Source organism: Saccoglossus kowalevskii, chromosome 2 (assembly GCF_978046115.1).
Source record: "Saccoglossus kowalevskii chromosome 2, keSacKowa6.1, whole genome shotgun sequence".
Classification (NCBI taxonomy): Eukaryota; Metazoa; Hemichordata; class Enteropneusta; family Harrimaniidae; genus Saccoglossus; species Saccoglossus kowalevskii.
Window position 1 is genome coordinate 44,338,144 of NC_140642.1, and position 22,307 is coordinate 44,360,450.

At 36.1% G+C, this 22,307-nt stretch overlaps 1 protein-coding gene across 2 annotated transcripts in view; it reads left to right on the forward strand.

Moving 5' to 3' along the window:
- The window catches only part of LOC100368849 (PHD finger protein 10-like), a 43,705-nt gene extending 23,205 nt beyond the window's left edge, over nt 1-20,500 (forward strand). Inside the window, exons 6-14 of one of the 2 annotated variants that reach the window (XM_006823281.3) lie at nt 1,736-1,864; nt 8,734-8,843; nt 14,882-15,008; nt 17,113-17,244; nt 17,478-17,603; nt 18,000-18,108; nt 18,228-18,340; nt 18,526-18,601; nt 20,287-20,500. In XM_006823281.3, the coding sequence (XP_006823344.3) occupies nt 1,736-1,864; nt 8,734-8,843; nt 14,882-15,008; nt 17,113-17,244; nt 17,478-17,603; nt 18,000-18,108; nt 18,228-18,340; nt 18,526-18,601; nt 20,287-20,375 (1,011 nt within the window). In that variant the 3' untranslated portion in view covers nt 20,376-20,500. The remainder of the gene's footprint in view (nt 1-1,735; nt 1,865-8,733; nt 8,844-14,881; nt 15,009-17,112; nt 17,245-17,477; nt 17,604-17,999; nt 18,109-18,227; nt 18,341-18,525; nt 18,602-20,286) is intronic. The other variant, XM_085495797.1, reaches the window with a different exon arrangement.
- Nucleotides 20,501-22,307: the final 1,807 nt, after the last annotated feature.

Genomic DNA, 22,307 nt, shown 5'->3' on the forward strand with positions numbered 1-22,307 from the left:
GATAATAAAAACTTGATAATATTTTTCTGGATTCTTGCACTTTATTTGTATCATTGTCATATGAGAAGTACTCTTGTCCTTATTTAGAGATATTGAAACTAATTCAGGGCCACAAACTACATGTAGATCTGTACATGAAGTACATGGGAAGTAAAGTTGTTGACACAGGTAATGTACACCAAGGATCATTGCAGTTTCTCAGTTCCTCATCTGGTGCTAGTACTTGTATGACAAACAGTATCTTTGCCCTGTTACTGTCTAAAATATCAGTAGTTTTTCGCTGGAACAGTTCTGTGATTGACAGTGTTCTTGTATTAGGAATACAGTTGTACAAGAAGTTTATCCAAACAGACACAACACTGACTCTTCAACATATTTGCAGATCTGATTTGCATACTTGCATGTCATTTTACCTGTTGTACTTGTTTGTTGCTCTCTGGTGTTCTTGCTGAGAATGCCATAGAAATCATGTTTGCCAATTTACATCCATGCCAAAAACTGGACAAATTATATGTTGCAACTTTCAGTGTCATTCATGACCTGTTTGATTGGATAAAGTTTTACGACTTGGAGGCCATTTTTTCCGTCAAAAATCTAAAAAAAACAAGCTTTTTCTAGCTGTTAACAGCTTTTTCTCGGATATGTGTCATCCAGTTTTGTTCAAAGTTGGTACAGGGACAGGTAATAATTGTTTACAAGTGCACATCGCATTATATGTTTAACAAGTTATAAATTGTCTCAGAAAAGCCAAATGAATAAATTTTTACCCTACCCCCTAAAATTGTAACATCAATTCTGAACATTTAATAACAGAATTTTAATACAGCTCATAATGAATTAATTCACTTTGACACAAACTAAGTTCAATGCAAGTTTTTAAATTTTTTTCTGAGCGGAGGCTCTGACATGACATGTCATGTCTTGTTATATAATCTACTGATACTCATAAAACTATTATTATTAACCTGTAGGGGATTTTATGACTAATTATCTTCAAAGTTTGTATTTTTTAGCCCCCATTGAATCTGGGATCCGGAGGGGGCTTATAAATTGAGTCGTATTTGTGTGTGCATGTATATGCGTTACCAGCTTGTTCTCACACATGTGTAATCTAATTCAGTACAGGTAATGAGGTTTTACAAGTGCACATGAAGTTATTTTTTGATTGAATAAATTTTGAGTGGTTGGCGGCCGTTTTTGTCTTCAAAAATCAATAAAAAAACGTTTTCTAGTCGTTACCAGTTCTTCTTCAGATATGTGTCTTCCAATTCAGTTCAAAACTGGTACAGGTAATAAGGTTTTACAAGTGCACATGAAGTTATTTTTTGATTGAATACATTTTTACTGCTTGGCAGCCATTTTGTCCTCACAAATCTAAAAAAAAACAAGCTTTTTCTAGCCATTACAAGCTCAGATATGTGTCATCCACTTTTGTTCAAAGTTGGTACAGAGACAGGTAATAATTCTTTACAAGTGCACATCACGTTATATGTTGATCAAGTTATTTATATGTTGATCACATTATTTATTTGGCTTTTCTTATATTTTTTCACCCCATCCCCCTAAAATTGTTCTACATCAATTCTGAACAATAACAGAATTTTAGTACAGCTCACAATAGATAAATTCACTCTGACACAAACCCAGTTCAATATCAGTTTTAAATTATTTTCTGAGCGGGCGCTATGACATGATTTGTCATGTTTTGTAAATTATAACATGTTTAAATTTGCAGCCTGCTGTTGATGCTGGAAAAATCAAAGAGTACATTAAGAAAGCTGTAAAACAGGCATCTGAATTCAACATGTTATTTAATAGAGAAAGAAAAGAAGAAAGACAAGCTTATTATGATATGCAGACTTCAGTGAGTAATATATTACCATATAATCTGTATTAGAAGCCATACACATTTTTTTGGAACAATTGAGACCTAAAAAATCATCATTTCTCGTATGTATAGATGCTCTAATAGAAGCCGCATCACCTCTGTTGCATTGCACCATTTTAATAGAAGCCACAGCTTTTAATACAGATTTTACAGTACTTTATTTTTTACTTGTATCAATGTTGAAACATAGTTAAACTCTGGTAACCTTGCCCTTTGTTATATAATATTATTTCCTTTATCATAATTAATTTTAAATACAAACAAGTTTTAGGATTGAAACAGCAGTAAAGAATGCCCAGCCACAGAGACATAAATGTGTTGAGGTAGTGAGAAGGGAAATCTTCATTTTTTTCTTGATTTTTCAAAAATTGATAAAACGGTTACTTTAGATCTTGATATATCATTCAAGCTTTTCAAAAGATTGAAGTTTCATAAAGACGCTGCTCAAATTAGTCTTTTATGAATCTATTCATGTCTAAATGCAGAACTTTTTTTCTGAGATGGGACATTTGTTTTTATAATAACAAATCTGAATTACTTTGAATAAAGCTGGAAATTATGTCCCTTAAAATAATTAAACAAATTAGGCACCATTGTTTTTGTAAGATATTTACATCTATCAAGGACATTTGGTAGACTGATTCCCCACAGTTGTTTCAACCCCAAAACTTGTTTGTATTCAAAATTAATTATAACAATGCATATTCCTATTGAAACAAACTATGATAAAGGAAATAATATTATATAACAAAGGGCAAGGTTACCAGAGTTCAACTATGTTTTCAGATGAGTTTTGATCTTGTGTTTGCAATTACATATTCCACATTTTGAATATTTTGCATTTCAAGTTTACAAAATTTTACCCAAATCATTTTAACTAAAGGACATCTGACTAGGAGGTGTAATAATGTTTCATCCTCTAAGTTGCAAAATGTACATTTACTAGACTGAACAACACATCTGGCATTATTTTGTGAAGCCTGACATTTGTCATCAAGATGTTGTGATTCACTTTCCACTGGAACTCGCATAGTTTTGTGTCAATTGTTAATTTAAATGGTAGCCTATAAATTTCTTCCCACATTGCAATTGTCTTTTCTAACATTACTGCAAAAGTAGTCTCTGATCGAGGGGATATGAAATACTTGCCAATGATACCAGGAGTAATCAAGTTGGTTGTACAATGTTTTAAATATTAATGTGCATTAGTGAATCTGATACCAATCATTTGATCTTGTCCTTCAATATCAAACTTTGACAAATCAGCTGGCTTCCACACTGAAAGTAATGTTGAAACCAAGCTGTACCACTTTAGATAAGCATTCTGTGAAACACCCTTGCCTACATACAATGTATATTACCTCCATCATTGAATAAATTACCTACATAAATCAATTCAGCATCTACAAATTCTTTAAAGTAAATATTACAGCCACCAATTGTTATGTTGCAATTGTTCCATATGCACTGATTGAGGTAGTGCTCCTCCAATTTATGGTCAGACACTGATAGCCAGGATTGTAAAAATGAAAAATGTTAAAATGAAATTTGTTAAGTTTTAATGGCAGTGATTTCAGAGAAAAATTGCATTTAAGTAGCATTTCAATACCACCATTTTTTTCAAGTTTACTTTGAAGAAACCATATGCAAGGATGGTGAATATCATGATCAAAATACCATCTAAGCCAATTCATGCACTGAACATCAAAAATAGCAAATATATCTGGCATTTTTAAGCCACCTTGTTTGATACTACCAGTAGTAGTAGTAACAGTTTTCCTGGCCACCCTATCAGTACCACCCCAGAGAAAGCTATACATTAATTTGTTATTCTCTTTTAATTGGTTCATTTGTGGATCACTGAGATTGAGCACATACAAGATGCGAGATATTCCCATTGATTCAATAATCTGTACTTTACCTATTAAAGTTAAATTTTGCATTCTCCACAATTCATTTTAGCTGCAAGTTTCTTGTTGTTGTATGAAATGGATATATCAATGACTTTAATCATAGATTTCCAATTCATGTCCATGGGTTTATCTCTCCGATCCTTCCACTTGCCCAACCAAAATGCCTCACACTTAGTTTTGTTAACAGCCACCCCAAATACCATTCAAAATTTTGCAAGTTTCTTGAAGAGGTGGGTACAAGATGACAAACCACTCAAAACTCGTCTGCAAAAGCAACACTTTTCACTACCTTATCATGTATGGAGATCCCTTGAATATTTGAGTCTGAGCGTACCGCATTCTGAAAAATTTCTAGAACTAAGATAAACAACATAGGGGAGATTGGGTCACCCTGCCTCACCAGTACTTGCCCCTCTATTCATGACACAACTGGATATGTCAGTGTAAAGAGTTTTGATCCAACTGATAAGGACTGGTCCAAAATTAAATATCAGTGGTTTCATTTCTAGTCTTCTCACCTTCTTTTCTCAGAAATGTCACTTCACACTTTAGCGCCTCAATCTTTGCTGTGAGCTCTAGTACAGTTTCTTCATTTGAAGCAACGGCCACTTCCAGTTCTTGTTGTTTAGTTTCCACTGCTTTTGGAGTATAATTTTCCTTTCAAAATGTGGATGCAACATTTTGCCTGTTAGGTATTTTTTGCGTTATTTTTAGTCTCCGAAAACAGGGACTTATGTTTTGAGCTCTGTGTGTCCGTGCTTGCATGTGTGCATGCGTCCGCACCTGTATCTTAGAAATGTCTGGACCAATCACAATCAAACTTCACACATACATCATACATGACATTATACATATGCACATCAATTTGTTTCACGATTTGATTCAAGATGGCCATCATCAAATCATCAACATCAAGCATTTATTGGCTGTTTACAGATGGATTTTGTTCAAACTTGGTATATACCGTATTACCCCGGGCACGCGCCCAGGGGCCTGAACATACAAAATTGGGAAAAATTGGGGGTGGGCGCTTACCCGAGGACCACCCCAAAAAATACTTCAAAAAGTTGTTTTTGTGATCGTATGATAAGGTCAAATAAAGGAATGCTTTCGTACACTTTGTACACGTACTTATTTCTTGATTTATGCGAGGTTTCAATAAACGTGAGCACTCGGTCAAGAACTGTGGGAACACTAAGACACAGGGTCGAATTTCAAGAATAAAACATGTTTTATGTCAGCGAATGAAGTTGTATTACTCACGAAAATTGGCTACAAAGTATGGTAAGTATTGTAATCAATGCACGGTTACTTTTTTAGAAACCGTGATCAGTGCACGTCGAAACGACCGGGAAGAACTTCCGCTTGTAATCCAAGAAGGCGATGACTTCATTAACATAATTTTGTTCACGCATGTATTGATACATCGCATCGTAATTACTGAAGAATAGCAGACAGGGTTATGAAATGAAAAAAACTTTTATTACTCATGTGAAATGTTTACAAACTTATGTGGATACATAAACATATTCAAATGGCGATACATAAAAAACAGACTGAAAATAAACTCTGGTCGACCTAATTAACATGATTTATTCACGCATCCACACACATGACAAAATTATGATGCAACAAGTTCCCATCGTCGGCATGCCTCATTATGGTTATCGTAATGGACTTGAGGTCAGCAAAATGTTTTTTCTTCAACGACAGAAAAATAATCCACATGACCGTAATGCCATAGCTGTGATGAAGGATGGAAAGAAAGTAGCAAGTTTACGACGTGATGTCTCAAAAATGCTAGCTCCCGTTCACAGTCAGCTGGCATCGGTGTCGCTGGGTGTATATGATAAAGGGAAGTTGTGCAACCAAATTTGCCGAGTTCGCAGTTTTCCGCCAATAAAAAAATAACTAAGGCAAAAACTCACAGTTTTTCAGCATTTTTGTAATAAAGAAATTATTCTCTATCAATAATCCACCCAAAACAGGAACATTTCTACTAATTCTTGTGTTTTTTCAACGTTTTTTGAAAAACCTGCGATTAGGCTGCGAAAGTAAATCATTCCGGAGGGGGTGAAACGGAAGAGCCAAACTTAACGCGTAAAAATAGAACACGTATTTTGACCTCTACGTGGCCAACCAATGGCTGGACACAGATACGTTTGCGGTCGTTGCCAAAAAGCCCCGCGTCCATCCTGGCAATGCTCTTCCGTTTCACCCCCTCCGGAATGTTCTACTTTCGCAGCCTAATCGCAGGTTTTTCGAAAAACGTTGAAAAAACACAAGAATTAGTAGAAATGTTCCTATTTTGGGCAGATTATTGAGAATAATGTCTTTATTACAAAAATGCCGTGAGTTTTTGCCTTAGTTATTTTTTTTTATCGGCGAAAAACTACGAACTCTGCAAATTTGGTTGCACAACTTCCCTCTATCATATACACCCAGCGACACCGATGCCAGCGGACTGTGGATTCACAGTCAGCGAAATGCTACGTTTTGAAACCAAAGCTAAGTGCTTCAAACCACTCACCAAGGTATGGATTATTGCAATATTGGATTCATCGTGAATGAAGAGAAAGCAGAACGTGTGCGCCACATGCTGCGTGGTTCATCTTACGTCGTTAAGTTCCAATGAGTTTTTACGCAAAAACACAAACAAAACGGCCCTTTTCAGGGCCACCATACACTCCAAAAAGGGAACTACCGTAACAAACACACTATTTAAATAAATCAAACGCGTTCGTTTTTGACGAATAAAACTTTATTGTTGACCCCATTTTTGGCTAAAAATCACCCTGGGCGTTTAACCAAAGATGTCCCCAACATGTAACTTTTGTGAAAACAGGGGGGTGGGCGCTTGCCCAGGGAGGGGCGCGTGCCCGGGGTAATACGGTACATTCACAGTCAGCTGGCTCACACGTGATAATAAAATAAATACGATATTTACTAGCTTGAATGCAGCGCAAAACTAAATAAGAGACAAGTTGTGAAACACGTTTTTCAGATTATAATAATAATAATAACTTTATTTAATTAAGCGCAACAATTCCAACATATGAAGATCAAAGGCGCTGATACAATAAACAATCAGTCAAATATTAAAAGCACATTTAAATAAGTGCATTTTCAGTCTGGATTTAAAAATGTCTGAAGGAACTAGAACGAACAGACAGAGGTAATTCATTAAAAAGTTTAAGACCTAAATTTTCAAAAGCACGGTCTTTGTATAACACCTTGGACTTTTTACTACTCATCTGACGAGTTTTAATAAGAAACTTTGATTCAGATCTTAAACTACAACTCGATACATAAAATTTGATTACTTCACATAGATAATTTGGGGCAAAACCATATAAAGATTTATACACTAGTAAAAGTAATTTGAAATTGATTCTTTGTACAACTGGTAACCAATGAAGTTTAATAAAAATGTCTGTAATGTGGTCATATTTTCGAGCACGAGTGACAAGGCGTGCTGCTGCATTTTGTACACGAATAAGAGGTTTTATCTTAGTTACAGGGAGACCAGACAATAATGAATTACAGCTGTCTAAGCGAGAAGATATGAAAGCATGTATCAACTTTTCAGTATCAGATTGGGATAATGATTTACGAATACGATTAATATTTCTTAGATGGGAATATCCAGATCTACAAATAGTAGAAATGTGTGTTTCCATAGATAGCTGCGAATCAAACAAGACACCTATGTTTTTAGCATTTGACGAAGCACTAACCAATTCTTCACCAATTGCGATACTAGACAAAGGACACAAGTCTTGTGAGAAACTCCGAGACGACATGGACACAAATTCAGTTTTCGACACATTCAAAAGTAGGAAATTACAAGACATCCAATCGCTAACATCTTGAATACATGTTTGAAGTATCACTTGAGCGCGAATTTGATCATCTTCAGAAACCAATAAATAAATGTGTGTGTCATCAGCGTAAAAATGACGTGACGTGACGTCGCAATAACTCGCCCAATGGACGCATGTACATTGAGAACAATAATGGCCCTAAAACGGAGCCCTCTGGAACACCGGTTTCTAATATAGACGTCATATCAGAAAATACATTTCCAATTTTCACTTTTTCCTACAGATTACTACAAATCAGGACAAAAATGCCAATCTTTCACAGAACTACGATTCTTTAGGCTTATATCAAGCCAACCGATAACAAAATTCAGCCGAATTCTGAGTTTTTGTGTGGAAAAATCCCTTAAATACCAACACCTAATTACATGAAGAACATAGAACACTTTCCTGGGGTATTTGAAACCAAAAATTGTCATTCCAGCTCAGCAGCCAATCAGTGATGGCCTTATAGTTAGATGACAATTTCGGTTTCAAATATAACAGCTTAATCTTCTAGGTACTATGTGTAAATAGGTGTTAGTATGCATCTGAAAGCCACACAGGGGTTGATATGGGAATCTGCTAATCTTTCCAATTAGCATGCTGGTTTTGTTTACGTGCACTGAAGGTAGAAACATAACATTTTTATCTTCTCAATCTGATTCTCCATAATCTAGTGCCAAGTGTTTTGAGCCCTAATCACTGTCCAAAGGTAATGTTTGGAAGCAGATTGTCAAATTTTATTTAAATTAAGAATCAATACTGTAAAGGTAGTTTTTAACTGGGTTTTACTTTCACTATTTTCGCTGATAAGTTAAAACGCTCTAAATTAAACTCATGTGAACATATAAAATAGCAATAGAACTCATAGTCTCATGAATTTAAAACTTAGTGAATAAGTTCAAAGATCAAAAAAGTGAAATTAAACACCAGTGAAAATGAATGCTTTTACAGTAGCTTACATTTTCTGATTCTAAAATATACTATTGTTATTGGTTTTATTTTGTTATTATTTATTATATGAATTCTATAATGATTACCTGTATCACTTTTTAATGCTTTGTTACAGATTTTTCAGGTACCCACTGGTAGGATGTTAAAAATGCCCAAAGAAGCCACCAAGGTTGGTGCTTACCCTGTGGCACTGATACCAGGACAATTCCAAGAATATTACCGAAAGTAAGTTTAGCTTTTGTTTTTTCATGTGAAATGGAAAAGAGTTAGTAGATAAATGCATTGTTCCTGATTGGCTATCCTGTAATCAGTAAACAACCTGCTTATCCCACTTTCTTACAATGCATAATCATTCCAACTGGTATTTTCCATTATGGATTTGTCAGACTTTCCAGGAAATTGTCAGTTTTTATTTTTCGTTATCATTGAAGATGACTGAGTGCGTGTATGTTGTCATTAGTCCTGCATCTGCATCAACTTTTGCAATCCCTTGCCCATAAGCAAACTTTAGTAAAAAAAAAAGTGTGTGTGTGTGGGGGGGGGGGGGGTTGCTGCGTCTAAGCGAACATGACACTGAGGTTATATCAAAAGATCTATAACAGATAATGATATGCATCTAAATTCTATTGATTATGAGAAATTTAATGTAGAACAAAGTTTTCTAGAAACACAGGTTAAGTCTGTTCCACTGATATCTCAAGAACCATACATTGATTTCTGATGAAACTTGGTGCATAGATGCTCTGGGCCAATGCGCAGATTTGATTAGTAAAAACCCCATGCATATTAATTACCTAATTTGCATGATAATTAGCTGATTTTTAGCTGTTCCATGACTCTTCCACTGATATCTAAAGAACCCCTCATTGGATTTTGATGAAACTTGGCACATAGATGCTCCAAACTAATGCGATTTGATTAGTTTTGGGTAAAAATCTGTGCAATATTAATTACCTAATTTGCATAATGATTAATCAATTTTTGGCATGTCCACTGATATCTCAAGTACTAATCATCACATTTCAATAAAACTTGGTACATAGATGTCATAGGACACTGCACAAACCTGATATCAGTAGATATTAATTACCTAATTTGCATAATGAATTAAATTTCAGCTTTTGATATTTCAAGTAGTAATCATCACATTTCAATGAAACTTGGTACATAGATGTCATAGGACACTGCACAGACCTGATAGTTTTTAGGGTAATATCAGTACATATTAATTACCTAATTTGCATAATTAATTAATTTTCAGCTTTTGATATTTCAAGTAGTAATCATCACATTTCAATGAAACTTGGTACATAGATATCATAAGACACTGCACAGACCTGATACGGTAGTTTTTAGGGTAATATCAGTACATATTAATTACCTAATTTGCATAATTAATTAATTTTCAGCTTTTGATATTTCAAGTAGTAATCATCACATTTCAATGACACTTGGTACATAGTTACTTAAGGACTGTGCAGACCCCTGATTAGTTTTTTGTAAATATTTATGCTTATTAATCACCTAATTAACATAATTAATTAACACTGATATCTCAATTACTGATCATCACATTTGAATAAAATTGGGTACATAAATGCTTTAGGACAAAAGACAGGCCTGATTAATTTTGGGTTAAAATTTGTTCATATTAATTCTCTAATTAGCATAATAATTCATAATTGTTTTGTTCTGTTCTGTTCATATTAGTTACCTGATTTGCATAATTAGTTTTCAGCTTTTCCATCAATATCTCATGTACAAGTAATTTTGAATTAATTTTTAATGTGTTTTCAATACTCTCAGCACACGGGAGTTCTTTCTAAGCTTTCTTTGATTGATTTTGTAATATACTTGATACAATAGAATCACTTTTGATTAAACTTAGACAATCTAACTTTTGCAAACTGTTGTCTGACAATTCTGTTTAATTACTACCGGTAGTTGTTTGTATGACAAGTGAATATGTAAATTAGCAGAGAAGAAAAATTTTCGTTTTTTTTCTTGATTTTTCAAAAATTTATAAAGCGGTTACTTTAGATCTTGATATATCATCCCAGTTTTTTCAAAAGATTGAACTGTCGGAAAGACGCTGCTCAGATTAGTGTTTTGAACGCTTACACAAATAACTACAACTGCTGGCCGTTTCGCGGATATTTGCATAATGTTTATCTGTTGTTGACAATTCCAATATAACGAGTGATAAGCTTCCTGTCGCAAACAATGCGTGTTTATCTAACGTCCATTGTCAGCATTATTGTCTGTCAAGCTTAAGTCGAAAAAACATTTTTTTAAATTGTTTTAGTTTTCCAAGCCCATATTCAATTTTACTAACATCATAAAGCCATAACTGGGCAATACTTACCAATCATCTTGTATTTCTCTCCCCAGTAATTCATGATCAGTAACTAAAGAAGGGATTGTTTTCTATAGACTGGCAAAGTTTGTTTTACAAAAAAAAAATATAATTGTCAATTTAGGCTTTTTAACGCGAGCACAAAAACTAGCGTGATTGCGAAAGAATTCCCGACTGGACGCAGCCGACCCCCTGCATTGGAGTGAAAACCAGAGTGGAATCACTCCGGTGATTATGCTAATTAAAAGTTGCTGACAACGAATCAGAGTGCAGCTATATACGTCATATCTTATCTATGTTAATGTACGTGACCTTTCACTTCTGAGGTCTCGGCGATTTTGAAAGTCTACTTATATACATTGAACATTTAAATCGACTTGTTTTCAGTAAACATGGATGGAAGTATCCATGTCTGCAATCGAATCGAATCAACCTTTAAAAGGTCATGTTTAATTTCACACATGAATAATCAATGGCATCATGAATAATTAATAGCAGTCAAATACCTGCAGATGCGTCCAGTCGGGATTTCTTTAGCGGTCAGGTTAGTTTTCGTGATCATGCTAAAAGAACAATTTATTATTTAATTTTGTAAAACAAAAAAGAAGTCCCGACTTTGCCAGTCTATGTTTTCTACGTCGTCTTGCTCCCGGGTCTCACTATGGTCTTCTTGTTGCAGCAAATTCTTTCTTCAAACATCAAACATTTTGTTTCACCATGATAATTTATTAGATTTCTTATCAGAGACACTCGAAGGATTAGCTTGTTTGTAAACAGTCAGCATGTACACTGGGACAGAATGTTCTTCAGAGGATTATCCCTCGTGCATTTACATAACAATGGAAGTCATGTCTTTCGTATGCTACAGCAGTATGAAACTGAGACATATTCTTCAATTTTCACACTCGCGCTTGAAATTATTCGTTATTTGACACGATTAATGGGTTCTATGATATGAGTGTTTAATATGTTTGGTCATTCTTAGTGTATGTTTATAATAATACATCAAATCTGCATTGTTTTACTATCCCAAACTGTTTTTCGTGTTTTTCTTGAGTTTAAGATTTGATTCAGTATGGCTCATTGAGACCACCATCAAATCAAGTGCATCAGGCTATGACATTCAAACTCGCACTTATTGTTCAAAAGATAATGACAGTGCAAAATATGTCTGGATTTTTTAAGAAAATTCTTTGTCACAGAATAATAGTCTGTTAAAGGTGCCAAGTATGAACTAATTAGCGAACAAAAAAACAAACCTGCGTAGAAATCAGAAAAATAGGTCTTTTGATTACCGGGTATACATTTCAATGGACTTGATTACGGACAATGCATGCATGTATGTAAATGTGTCGAAATAGGCGTAGTGCGAGTGGTTAGTGCTAGTAGCACTAATCCGAAAAAGTACTAGATCTAGTGCTAAAATGGCACTAGATCTAGCGCTAAAATGGCACTAGATCTAGTGCTAAAATGTGCACAGTGCGAGTGGCATTGTTATCGCATTGTCAACGACGTCGAATAATAGGAGGGGCATCAACAACCACTTTCATATGCAAACTGCAAACAGTATAAAACATTGGCAATATGCGTGAGATGTCCATAATAATACTTTCTTTATATAATACCGGATTCTGCCGTAAATTCGCCCATCCGAAAAATCGCCCTGGGGATTTCACGGCTGATGTGCGCTTATTTGGGGTTCAAAATATTAAAAAAAAAATAATCAATTATTTTGGGGGGACATTTTCATTGTATCCAACTACACAGACTTTCTACGCCGTGAGTTGGGCCACCCAAGACGAAAGAAACTATTGCAGAATTAACAATAATTAATAATTATTGCTGAATTAAAAAGTAGACCACCTGAAATGTCATTAAAGTGTCGCCCAGTGTCATTTTTCAAATACATTTGTTTTTATTTTATTGGTAACAAAAGTATATTTTAAACGACGTTTCTAATAAAAACGAACACAATTAACAATCCCGGCAAGCGATCACAGATGCTCAATCCGGACATGCTACGTTTCACAAACGTTGATTATTAGTCAGTAGTGATTATAATAACGCAAAAAAAAAAAAAATCGATAATTTTTATGAAATTCAAATAAAATTCAACTTAGTTTCATCGTAAGCAAATGATATAAACGGTCGATGCGGTAGGGTATCCGCCATGCGCTTCTCTTGCATGAGTTGAGCTAATAGGTCAAATCGCAAATTAACCAATCAAAATGCTGGACGATGCCAACGCGTTCAAATCACCATAGCTCATTTAAATATGTTAATGTTATTGAACGCAACGCGGAAGAGATTTGCCGATGTTGTAGTACGCTCTTTTGGCTTGGATTTTGGTGGGAAAATGGCATGATTTTTTTTTTAAATAAAAAAATAGTTGTTTTCAAAGATGAACTTAGCATAAGAAGAATAATTTCACATTGTTTACAGTGATAACAGCTCTTTGTCCAAACGGAGCTTACGCTAGTCAAAATAAACACGCTCTTGAATAAAAACTTAAATAGACTGATTTAGGCGTCAGGAACGATTGAAATGTCCGATAAATTACGACAAAATATTTTAAAAAATAAATTTAAAAACTGCCGAAAAATCGCCCTGGACGATTTCTTGGTCCCATTTTTTTTTAACGCGACCATACACTGGGTTTGTTTAGCTGTGAGGGTTAAAATACGTATTTCACAACCGGAAATTCAACAGATGAACTTGTTACTTCACATGTTTTAATTATTAGCAACTGTAACAAGAACAAGATTTCGAGAGTCTACAACAAAAAATCCTAAGGGCTTCTAAAAAATATTATTGCAGAGAAAGTGTCTAGACATACATAATATGATCACGTTAAAAAAATAAAAAAATCGGCGAGGTTACATCATATTCCGTTAGTTCCTCCATGATACAATGTAACAACAGGATTGCGTGAAAATCGCAGTACACGCACAACCCACCAAGCTTTACTGGGACCCGGGACTTCCCCACAATACCATTTCATACAGTATATCTATTCACAATTTGTAAAAATTGCGCAGTTCGACCTGCAGTATCACTGTTTCAGCTAGTTTCCCGGCCGATCGCGTTGTTCCAAAGGTCTATTAGTATTACGACAAACGTGGACAATGACATTCTCAATTTTCCCACTGTAGCACATTTCCAATGAATGAAAGATACAACAATTTTACGTAAATATTAATTTATTTTCAGAGAATCACGGGATGTCTTGACGTCGTTGACAACGCAATATCAATGCCACTCGCACTATGTACATTTTAGCACTAGATCTAGTGCCGTTTTTGCACTAGATCTAGTGCCATTTTAGCACTAGATCTAGTACTTTTTCGGATTAGTGCTACTAGCACTAACCACTCGCACTATGTCCATTTCGACAGATTTACATACCTCATGCATGACATAAATTTCATCCGGAAATTCCGCAGTGTGCTCTCGCAATCACGGATTTAGTTATTTTTACAAGGTTCGCCATTTTTGTTGTCACATGGTACTTATGTAAACAATGGCTGTCCAATTTGTGCGAACTTGTCCCTCTATATGTATGCTTTCGAATCATATACGTTAAATTTTGGTTCTGATTGAAACAACAGACAGAGAATGCTTTATTCAAACCCTTCTCACTACCTTAATTAGATTCAAGTTTGGAAATAACACAAGTAGGAAGATCCACTCAGAAATCACTTTAACAAAATTTTCAGTTACAAAAATTAATTATCTCCTGGTAAACGATTATTGACAATTGTACCTGTCCCAGATACATGTATACATATCTTTGAATGAACTAAACTTAGCCATAAAATGATAGTAACATATTATTGTGTTGCTATCACCTAAACTTGCAGTTTTTATGTGTTAAATTAACATATCATGTGGTATTTTTTTGTTACAGGTATTCATCAGATGAATTAAATTATTTTCCAATAAACACTGCCATATATGGTCCGCCATTACCACCCGAATTAATTGTTGGTGATGGTGAGGATTCTGAAGATTCTTCTGTTGTTGATGTCCCCAGTGTAAGTTTTGTGTAGGAAATTCTATTAGTGGGTTCTCAGTTTGTCTGATTCCTGTAAATCACTTTGTTAGTCCCCGTTCGGACGCAGTCCGAAAACGGGGACTTATGTTTTGCCCTGTGTGCGTCCCTGCGTCCGTGCGTCCGTGATCACCTGTATCTTGAACATGCATGGACCGATTAAGTTCAAACTTCACTCATACATCACACCTTATATGGGACATATGCACATGCATTTTTTTCATGATCCGATTAACGATAGCCGAATAGCGGCCATTTTAAGGCCGAAAATGCATCAAAATCGCACATTTTCACCATTCCGGACCCGGATCTCAGTTATGCATGGACGGATTTTGTTCAAATTTGGTACATACATTAAACATAATAGGACCTTGATGCACGTCATTTTTTTTTTTGGATCGGGTTCGAAATGGCCGACTGGCGGCCATTTTGTTTTAAAGAATTCAGTTCTGGATCCGTATCCGAGACATGTCTGGATTGATCAAGTTCAAACTTCACACACACAAGGTACATCATGTCACAAATATGTATGTGTATTTGTTTCATGATCTCATTAACGATAGCCGAATAGCGGCCATTTTAAGGCCGAAAATGCATCAAAATCGCACATTTTCACCATTCCGGACCCGGATCTCAGTTATGCATGGACGGATTTTGTTTAAATTTGGTACATACATTAAACATAATAGGACCTTGATGCACGTCATTTTTTTTTTGGATCGGGTTCGAAATGGCCGACTGGCGGCCATTTTGTTTTAAAGAATTCAGTTCTGGATCCGTATCTGAGACATGCTTGGATTGATCGAGTTCAAACTTCACACACACAAGGTACATCATGTCACAAATATGTATGTGCATTTGTTTCATGATCTCATTAACGATAGCCAAATGGCGGTCGCTTTAAGGCCGAAAATGCATTGAAATCGCACATTTTCACCATTCCGGACCCGGATCTCAGTTATGCATGGACGGATTTCATTCAAATTTGGTACATACATTAAACATAATAGGACCTTGTTGCACGTCATTTTTTTTTCGGATCAAGTTCGAAATAGCCGACTGGCGGCCATTTTGTTTTAAAGAATTCAGTTCTGGATCCGTATCCGAGACATGTCTGGATTGATCAAGTTCAAACTTCACACACACAAGGTACATCATGTCACAAATATGTATGTGCATTTGTTTCATGATCTCATTAACGATAGCCAAATGGGGGCCGCTTTAAGGCCGAAAATGCATTGAAATCGCACATTTTCACTATTCCGGACCCGTATCTCAGTTATGCATGGATGGATTTTGTTCAAATTTGGTACATACATTAAACATAATAGGACCTTGATGCACGTCTTTTTTTTTTTTCGGATCAAATTCGAAATGGCCGACTGGCGGCCATTTTGTTAAAGAATTCAGTTCTGGATCCGTATCCAAGACATGTCTGGATTGATCAAGTTCAAACTTCACACACACATGGTACATCATGTCACAAATAGATATGTGCATTTGTTTCATGATCTGCTTAACAATAGCGGAATGATGGCCATTTTAAGGCCGAAAATGCATCAAAATCACATATTTTCACAATTCCAGAACCGGATCTCAGTCATGCATGGATGGATTTTGTTCAGATTTAGCACAATGTGTTGTACATATGCAGGTGCATTTCGGTCATGATCTGCTTTGAATGTATATGTCACTCAAATATGAACGGAACGGGGACGTGTCATTGACAATGACTTGTTTATTTACATGAATACAACCTGCATACCTGTATGTGTTCATTTGTAACAGTGTGTTCATTTCTATACAGTGGAGGTCATTAGTCAGTACATCTCACAAGAGAAGCTTTGGTTTTTACCCCACCCTTGGCTGACTTTTCAACGAGTGATTTTTAATTTAACTCCTTACAACTGTTGAAGTTATGAAAAGTACTGGAGTTTACAATATGAATATGAATACAAGTGGAAACATACAATTTCCATATGAATACAAATGTACCTCATCATCTGCAAATGAATACAAGTGTGTTCTTGAATATGTTGGTCAACGATTGAGGAAATACAAACGTAATTTTATGTTGATTGCTGTAGGTAAAAGACCCGAATGATTCTAATAGTGATAGTAGCAGTACTGGCAGCGGTAGTACATCAAGTGATTCTGATTCTGATATGGGTCAATCAAGCAAGCAGGAAGCAAAGAAAACAACAAACGGTGAATACAAGGTAATAATTTTATGACATGCTTCTCCACTGTACCATCATTAGTAGTGTAAGGTGCCGTCATCTCCATCTACGGTTAAATTCATTGTGGCTCAGCACAAATGCACTCTAAGCAACAATAGCCATGATGTTCTCAGTAGTAGGGACATAAACCCAACTAACTTCTTTCCTCAGTACTATGTACTTCCTCAAAGTAATAGTTCTTTCATTGTTTTTCTCTTTCATAATGCTGTCAGCCTCCTGAGTCTGAGTGCAAGGAGGATAAGGTGAAAAAAGTCTCTAAGCTGGAGGCAGGGAAAGAGCTTGAGGCAGAGATAAAGCCTGGGGCGGAGAATGTTGAGACAGACACATCCAAGAAAGAGGTGTCCAATATCTCCCGCTCCGTTGTATTAACTTTATCCAATATGTTTTGATCCCAATATAGTTACTTGCTGATTCCATGTTTTGTTTTTTGTGTCTTTCCTACATTCTATATTCTAATCTGTTCTCATCTAATTAACTCAACTATTTTCTAGTTTCTGACACTTTTTGTGTCTAATCAATAGTACACTATTTTGCATGCTCTTTTCTCTTCCTTCTATACTCTCCTTCCTTACGTGTAACCTTAACATTTGTATTTCCTGAATTTCTGCACTTCATGTTCTCTGTTCTCATGTGGCTTTTGCAAGTATCTCACAAAATTAGCTGAAAATTTTGTTTAGCTGATTGTCCAGTAATGCTGCTATTTTCTTTGCTAATCCATAATAATTGTTTTCCAGCCCAAGGATATACCTGATGCTGTTTGTGGTATCTGTTTAAAAGGCAAGGACAGTAGTAAGAAAAAATTCACAGAACAATTAGTACACTGCTCTCAATGTGACAATAGTGGTAAGTTATGTTTTCCTATATTGTAGGCAATAATAATATATGATGTACATATTTGTCTGTAGTAAAATGAATAGGTGCATAGTTGAGTGTGTACATAACATTACTATAATTGCTCACAGGTCACCCTACATGCTTACAAATGAATGATTCTTTGGTACATGTGATCAAGACATATCCATGGCAGTGTATGGAGTGCAAAACATGTACATTATGTGGTGATCCTACACATGAAGTAAGTATTGCATATGTTATTTATATGTATGTACTTGTATGTAAATAAGATTTATTCAATTTATATACTGGTATATTTGTACCTATCTTTCTTGACCTGAATACTGTTACATTCTAACAGTGTCAGCAATAAACAAAACAGATAATGATATATGATAATATTAAATAATGCTTCTTTCATTACAGGATAAAATGATGTTTTGTGACGACTGTGACCGTGGTCACCATACATTCTGTGTCGGACTCAAGAGTATACCAACAGGTAAGCTAACAGTATTCACATTAGATGAGTACAGTGCAATAAGGTATGCACAAACTCATTTCTATATTTATAATTATCTAAAAAACAGGGATTGGGTTAGATCTGTCTGTTCATCTGGTCTCATTCTTAGACAAATGTGAATCAAACATGGCACAAAAACAAAATCTTAGTTTTGTGATTTTGTGAACTCAAGTGCTAAAAGTTCCCACCCAAATCAAGCATTTCTACCAATTTGTAACCAGATCTTGATGAATGTCATTTTATGAATCTCATGGCATTCTAAACCATATTATAATTGAATTGCACGGTCTGATTAAAATTTAATATATCATGGGACACTCATGTATGCGTGTTTGTTTCACAATCTTATTCATCTCACACTGAGTATGTTTTTTGACTCCCGTGTGCGAAGCACAAAAAGGGAGTCTTTGCAGTTAGTGTGTCTGTCTGTGTGTCTGTTCCACTGAGAACCATACATTGATTTTTGATGAAACTTGGTGCATAGATGCTCAGGGCCAATGCACAGATTTGCTTAGGTTTTGGTAAAAATCTGTGCAATATTAATTACTGATACCTCAAGTACTAATCATCACATTTCAATAAAACTTGGTACATAGATATCATAGGACACTGCACAGACCTGATAGTTTTTAGGGTAATATCAGTACATATTAATTACCCAATTTGCATAATTAATTAATGTTCAGCTTTTGATATTTCAAGTAGTAATCATCACATTTCAATGAAACTTGGTACACAGTTACTTAAGGACTGTGCAGAGACCTGATTAGAATTGGGGTAAATATTTGTGCACATTAATCACCTTATTAGCATAATTAGTTAATTTTCAGCTTTTTGCCTGATAACTGAAGTACTAATCATCATATTTCAATGAGACTTGCTACATAGATCCTCTAGGACTATGCAGAGACCTGATTAGTTTTAGGGTAAATAATTGTGGATATTAATTACCTAATTCGCATAATTAGTACATTTTTTCTTTGAATGTTCCACTGATATATAAAAAACCACTAATTGGATTTTAATGAAACTTTTATAGAGTATTCATCATCAATGAACCTAGGACTATGCAGAGACCCAATTAGTTTTTGGTAAATATTTATGCTAATTAACACTGATATCTCAATTACTGATCATCACATTTGACTAAAATTTGGTACATAAATGCTCTAGAACAATAGACAAGCCCGATTAATTTTGGGTTGAAATTTGTTCATATTAATTCTCTAATAATAATTCATAGTTTTTTTGTTCTAATCACATTTCAATGAAACTTGGTACATAGATATTACATTACGCAGGCCTTATTAGTTTTACACTCAAATCTGTTCATATCAGTTACCTGATTTACATAATTAGTTTTCAGCTATTCTATCAATATCTCAAGTACAAGTAATTTTGAATTAAATTTTAATGTGTCTTCATACTCTCGGCACACAGGAGTTCTTTCTAAGCTTTCTTTGATTTTTAGTTTCTCCTACACAATGATTTGATGATACAGTTCAATAGTTAACATCTCTGACAACCAATCATGCTTCTGATTTAGCTCTCACTTTTCAATGTGTAATTCCTGCTGCAAATGAGTAGTGTAACACTCAATCCAGGGAAGAATATTATGTTTACTCCCTAGGCCAGTGAATAATGAATATTCCTTTACTCCCTAGGTCAATGGACATGTGAAAGCTGCAGAAAGGACATTTCATCTACACCAACAACTACAAGATCAGGTAGAAAAACCGGTCGTAGGAAATAACAGAAATAACACTCTGCTTATTTATTTATTAGTTTGACATCTCAATGTTTTAAGGATTGTGTCTTTGTACTTGTTGATATGTACTAATCATTGGAATGAATAAAATTAGATTTCTTATTTGTCAATTTTCTGAATTGATGTGAACAAATAAAGCATATGCACACATCAAACACACACAGGTCTCCCATGAAAGGTTAAACCATATTCAGTTTAATTAAAACGCAACCCTATATATATATGTTTTCAATTAAATTGGAGTTGTATTGTTTATTAATTGATGTTAAATAAATACACTAACTTGAATTATTTTGATATTGTCTAAATTCACTATGTTCAATTACCGACTATTTTGAACTGTAGGCATTAATCAGCGATTCTGCCAATGACGGAGAGATAAAATCTAGGTAAGGGGAAGCCCCATGAGCCCAAGATTTTTTCCCTTACGTCACGAACCACGTGACTGAGGTAATGTGGCAACGACACCTCACCTTGACCTTCACTCTTTCTTTATCTCCGCATCGCTCTGCCTGGAAAGCCTGCCTGCGGTAGCTGACACTGTGGCTGGTAGGATAGGTTTTTCTTATTCTTTTACCCCCGTGTCAATTTCCCCCTTTGTGTGTATAATTTTTCACAACAAAGAAAATAAAACCTGGCGACACAATTAACCAGGTCGTTGGTTTTATTTGCGTCATCTTTTCCAACTGTATTTCGCTTCCCTCATGCATGTTGTGTTCATTTTATGCTTTACCAATGTGTTTAGATATGGATAAATGTAATGACAGCACCAGAGGCTCGCCGCCGGTTTTGTCTCCTCGTTTTTGAAGCGATTGTGCAGTAGTTATAATCAGAATTTACCAGCATAGAACCCACATCGGAAATGCTATTTTCCAGAGCCATGCAAATCGCTGAGACTGACTGCGCCGCTAGTATTTTCACAGCAAGGTCGCGCATCCAGTAAAAATTGGTTAAAGTGTGTTGCGTGTTGGCATGAGTGAAAAGTCCTCAAGCTCGGCTACCGATACTTTGTGTACTGAGACGTCGAGTAGGAGGCCCAGCGTTGGAGGTACTGATATTTTTGGATCTCCCCCGCTGATCAGAGGGCATCCTCACAGTCTGTTGTTTCAGGCGATGGTTTACCCGATTTAGTCGGCTACAGCGAGGGTGTGCCCCTGGTGGTGTTTCCTCCTATTAGGCCCGTTGCGGGTCCCTTTGTGGATCTGTGCTCGCACGGCACCGGGTTTGCCTGTGAGATGAGAGCTTTGGTCGAAGGACTGTCGGGGCAAATTGCGTCCCTGGCAGGCCAGGTAGATCAGATGCAGTCGGAGCGAGCTGTCTCCACTTGCGGCCCCACAGTCGGCAAGCAGGAAGAAACACAAAAGCATCGCTCGCATTCAAAACATGTCTCTTCCGGGGAACCCCCGTTCCCAGCTGCGACTGTCCCGCTGATTTGGGTGAGGCCGAGGCTCAGGCTAGTTGCACTGGCTCTCCTCTGGGACCTCAGGCTGGTAGCCAAGCCTCCGATTGCGGGTCAGGGCACACGTTGTGTCTCCCCCCTACTTTCAGCCAGCCAGCGGTACCGGACTCAAGAATTTACCCTGGAGTCCGGGCTCCGCTGTGGGTTTTGACTCCCTTCTTGCTGACCCACGAGCGATGCACAGTCGAACACGCTCTCGCTCAAATATTAAATTGAAAGGAGACAGTTCACTCGCATCAGATACAGCCGGTACCTTGGGCGGTCCCTCAGAGTCTTCCATCCGTAACGACTCAGTGAGCCACGCAGTTGGGGTGATGTGGAGTATCATCGATCCTAGTGATACGATGTATATACCCCCACCCTCGATCCTAAGGCAACCACTTACTGTTGCTTCAACACTTATGGGATTACAAGCGTCGGGATCCAAAGCAACCCCATCGGCACGTCTCCCTCTGTCC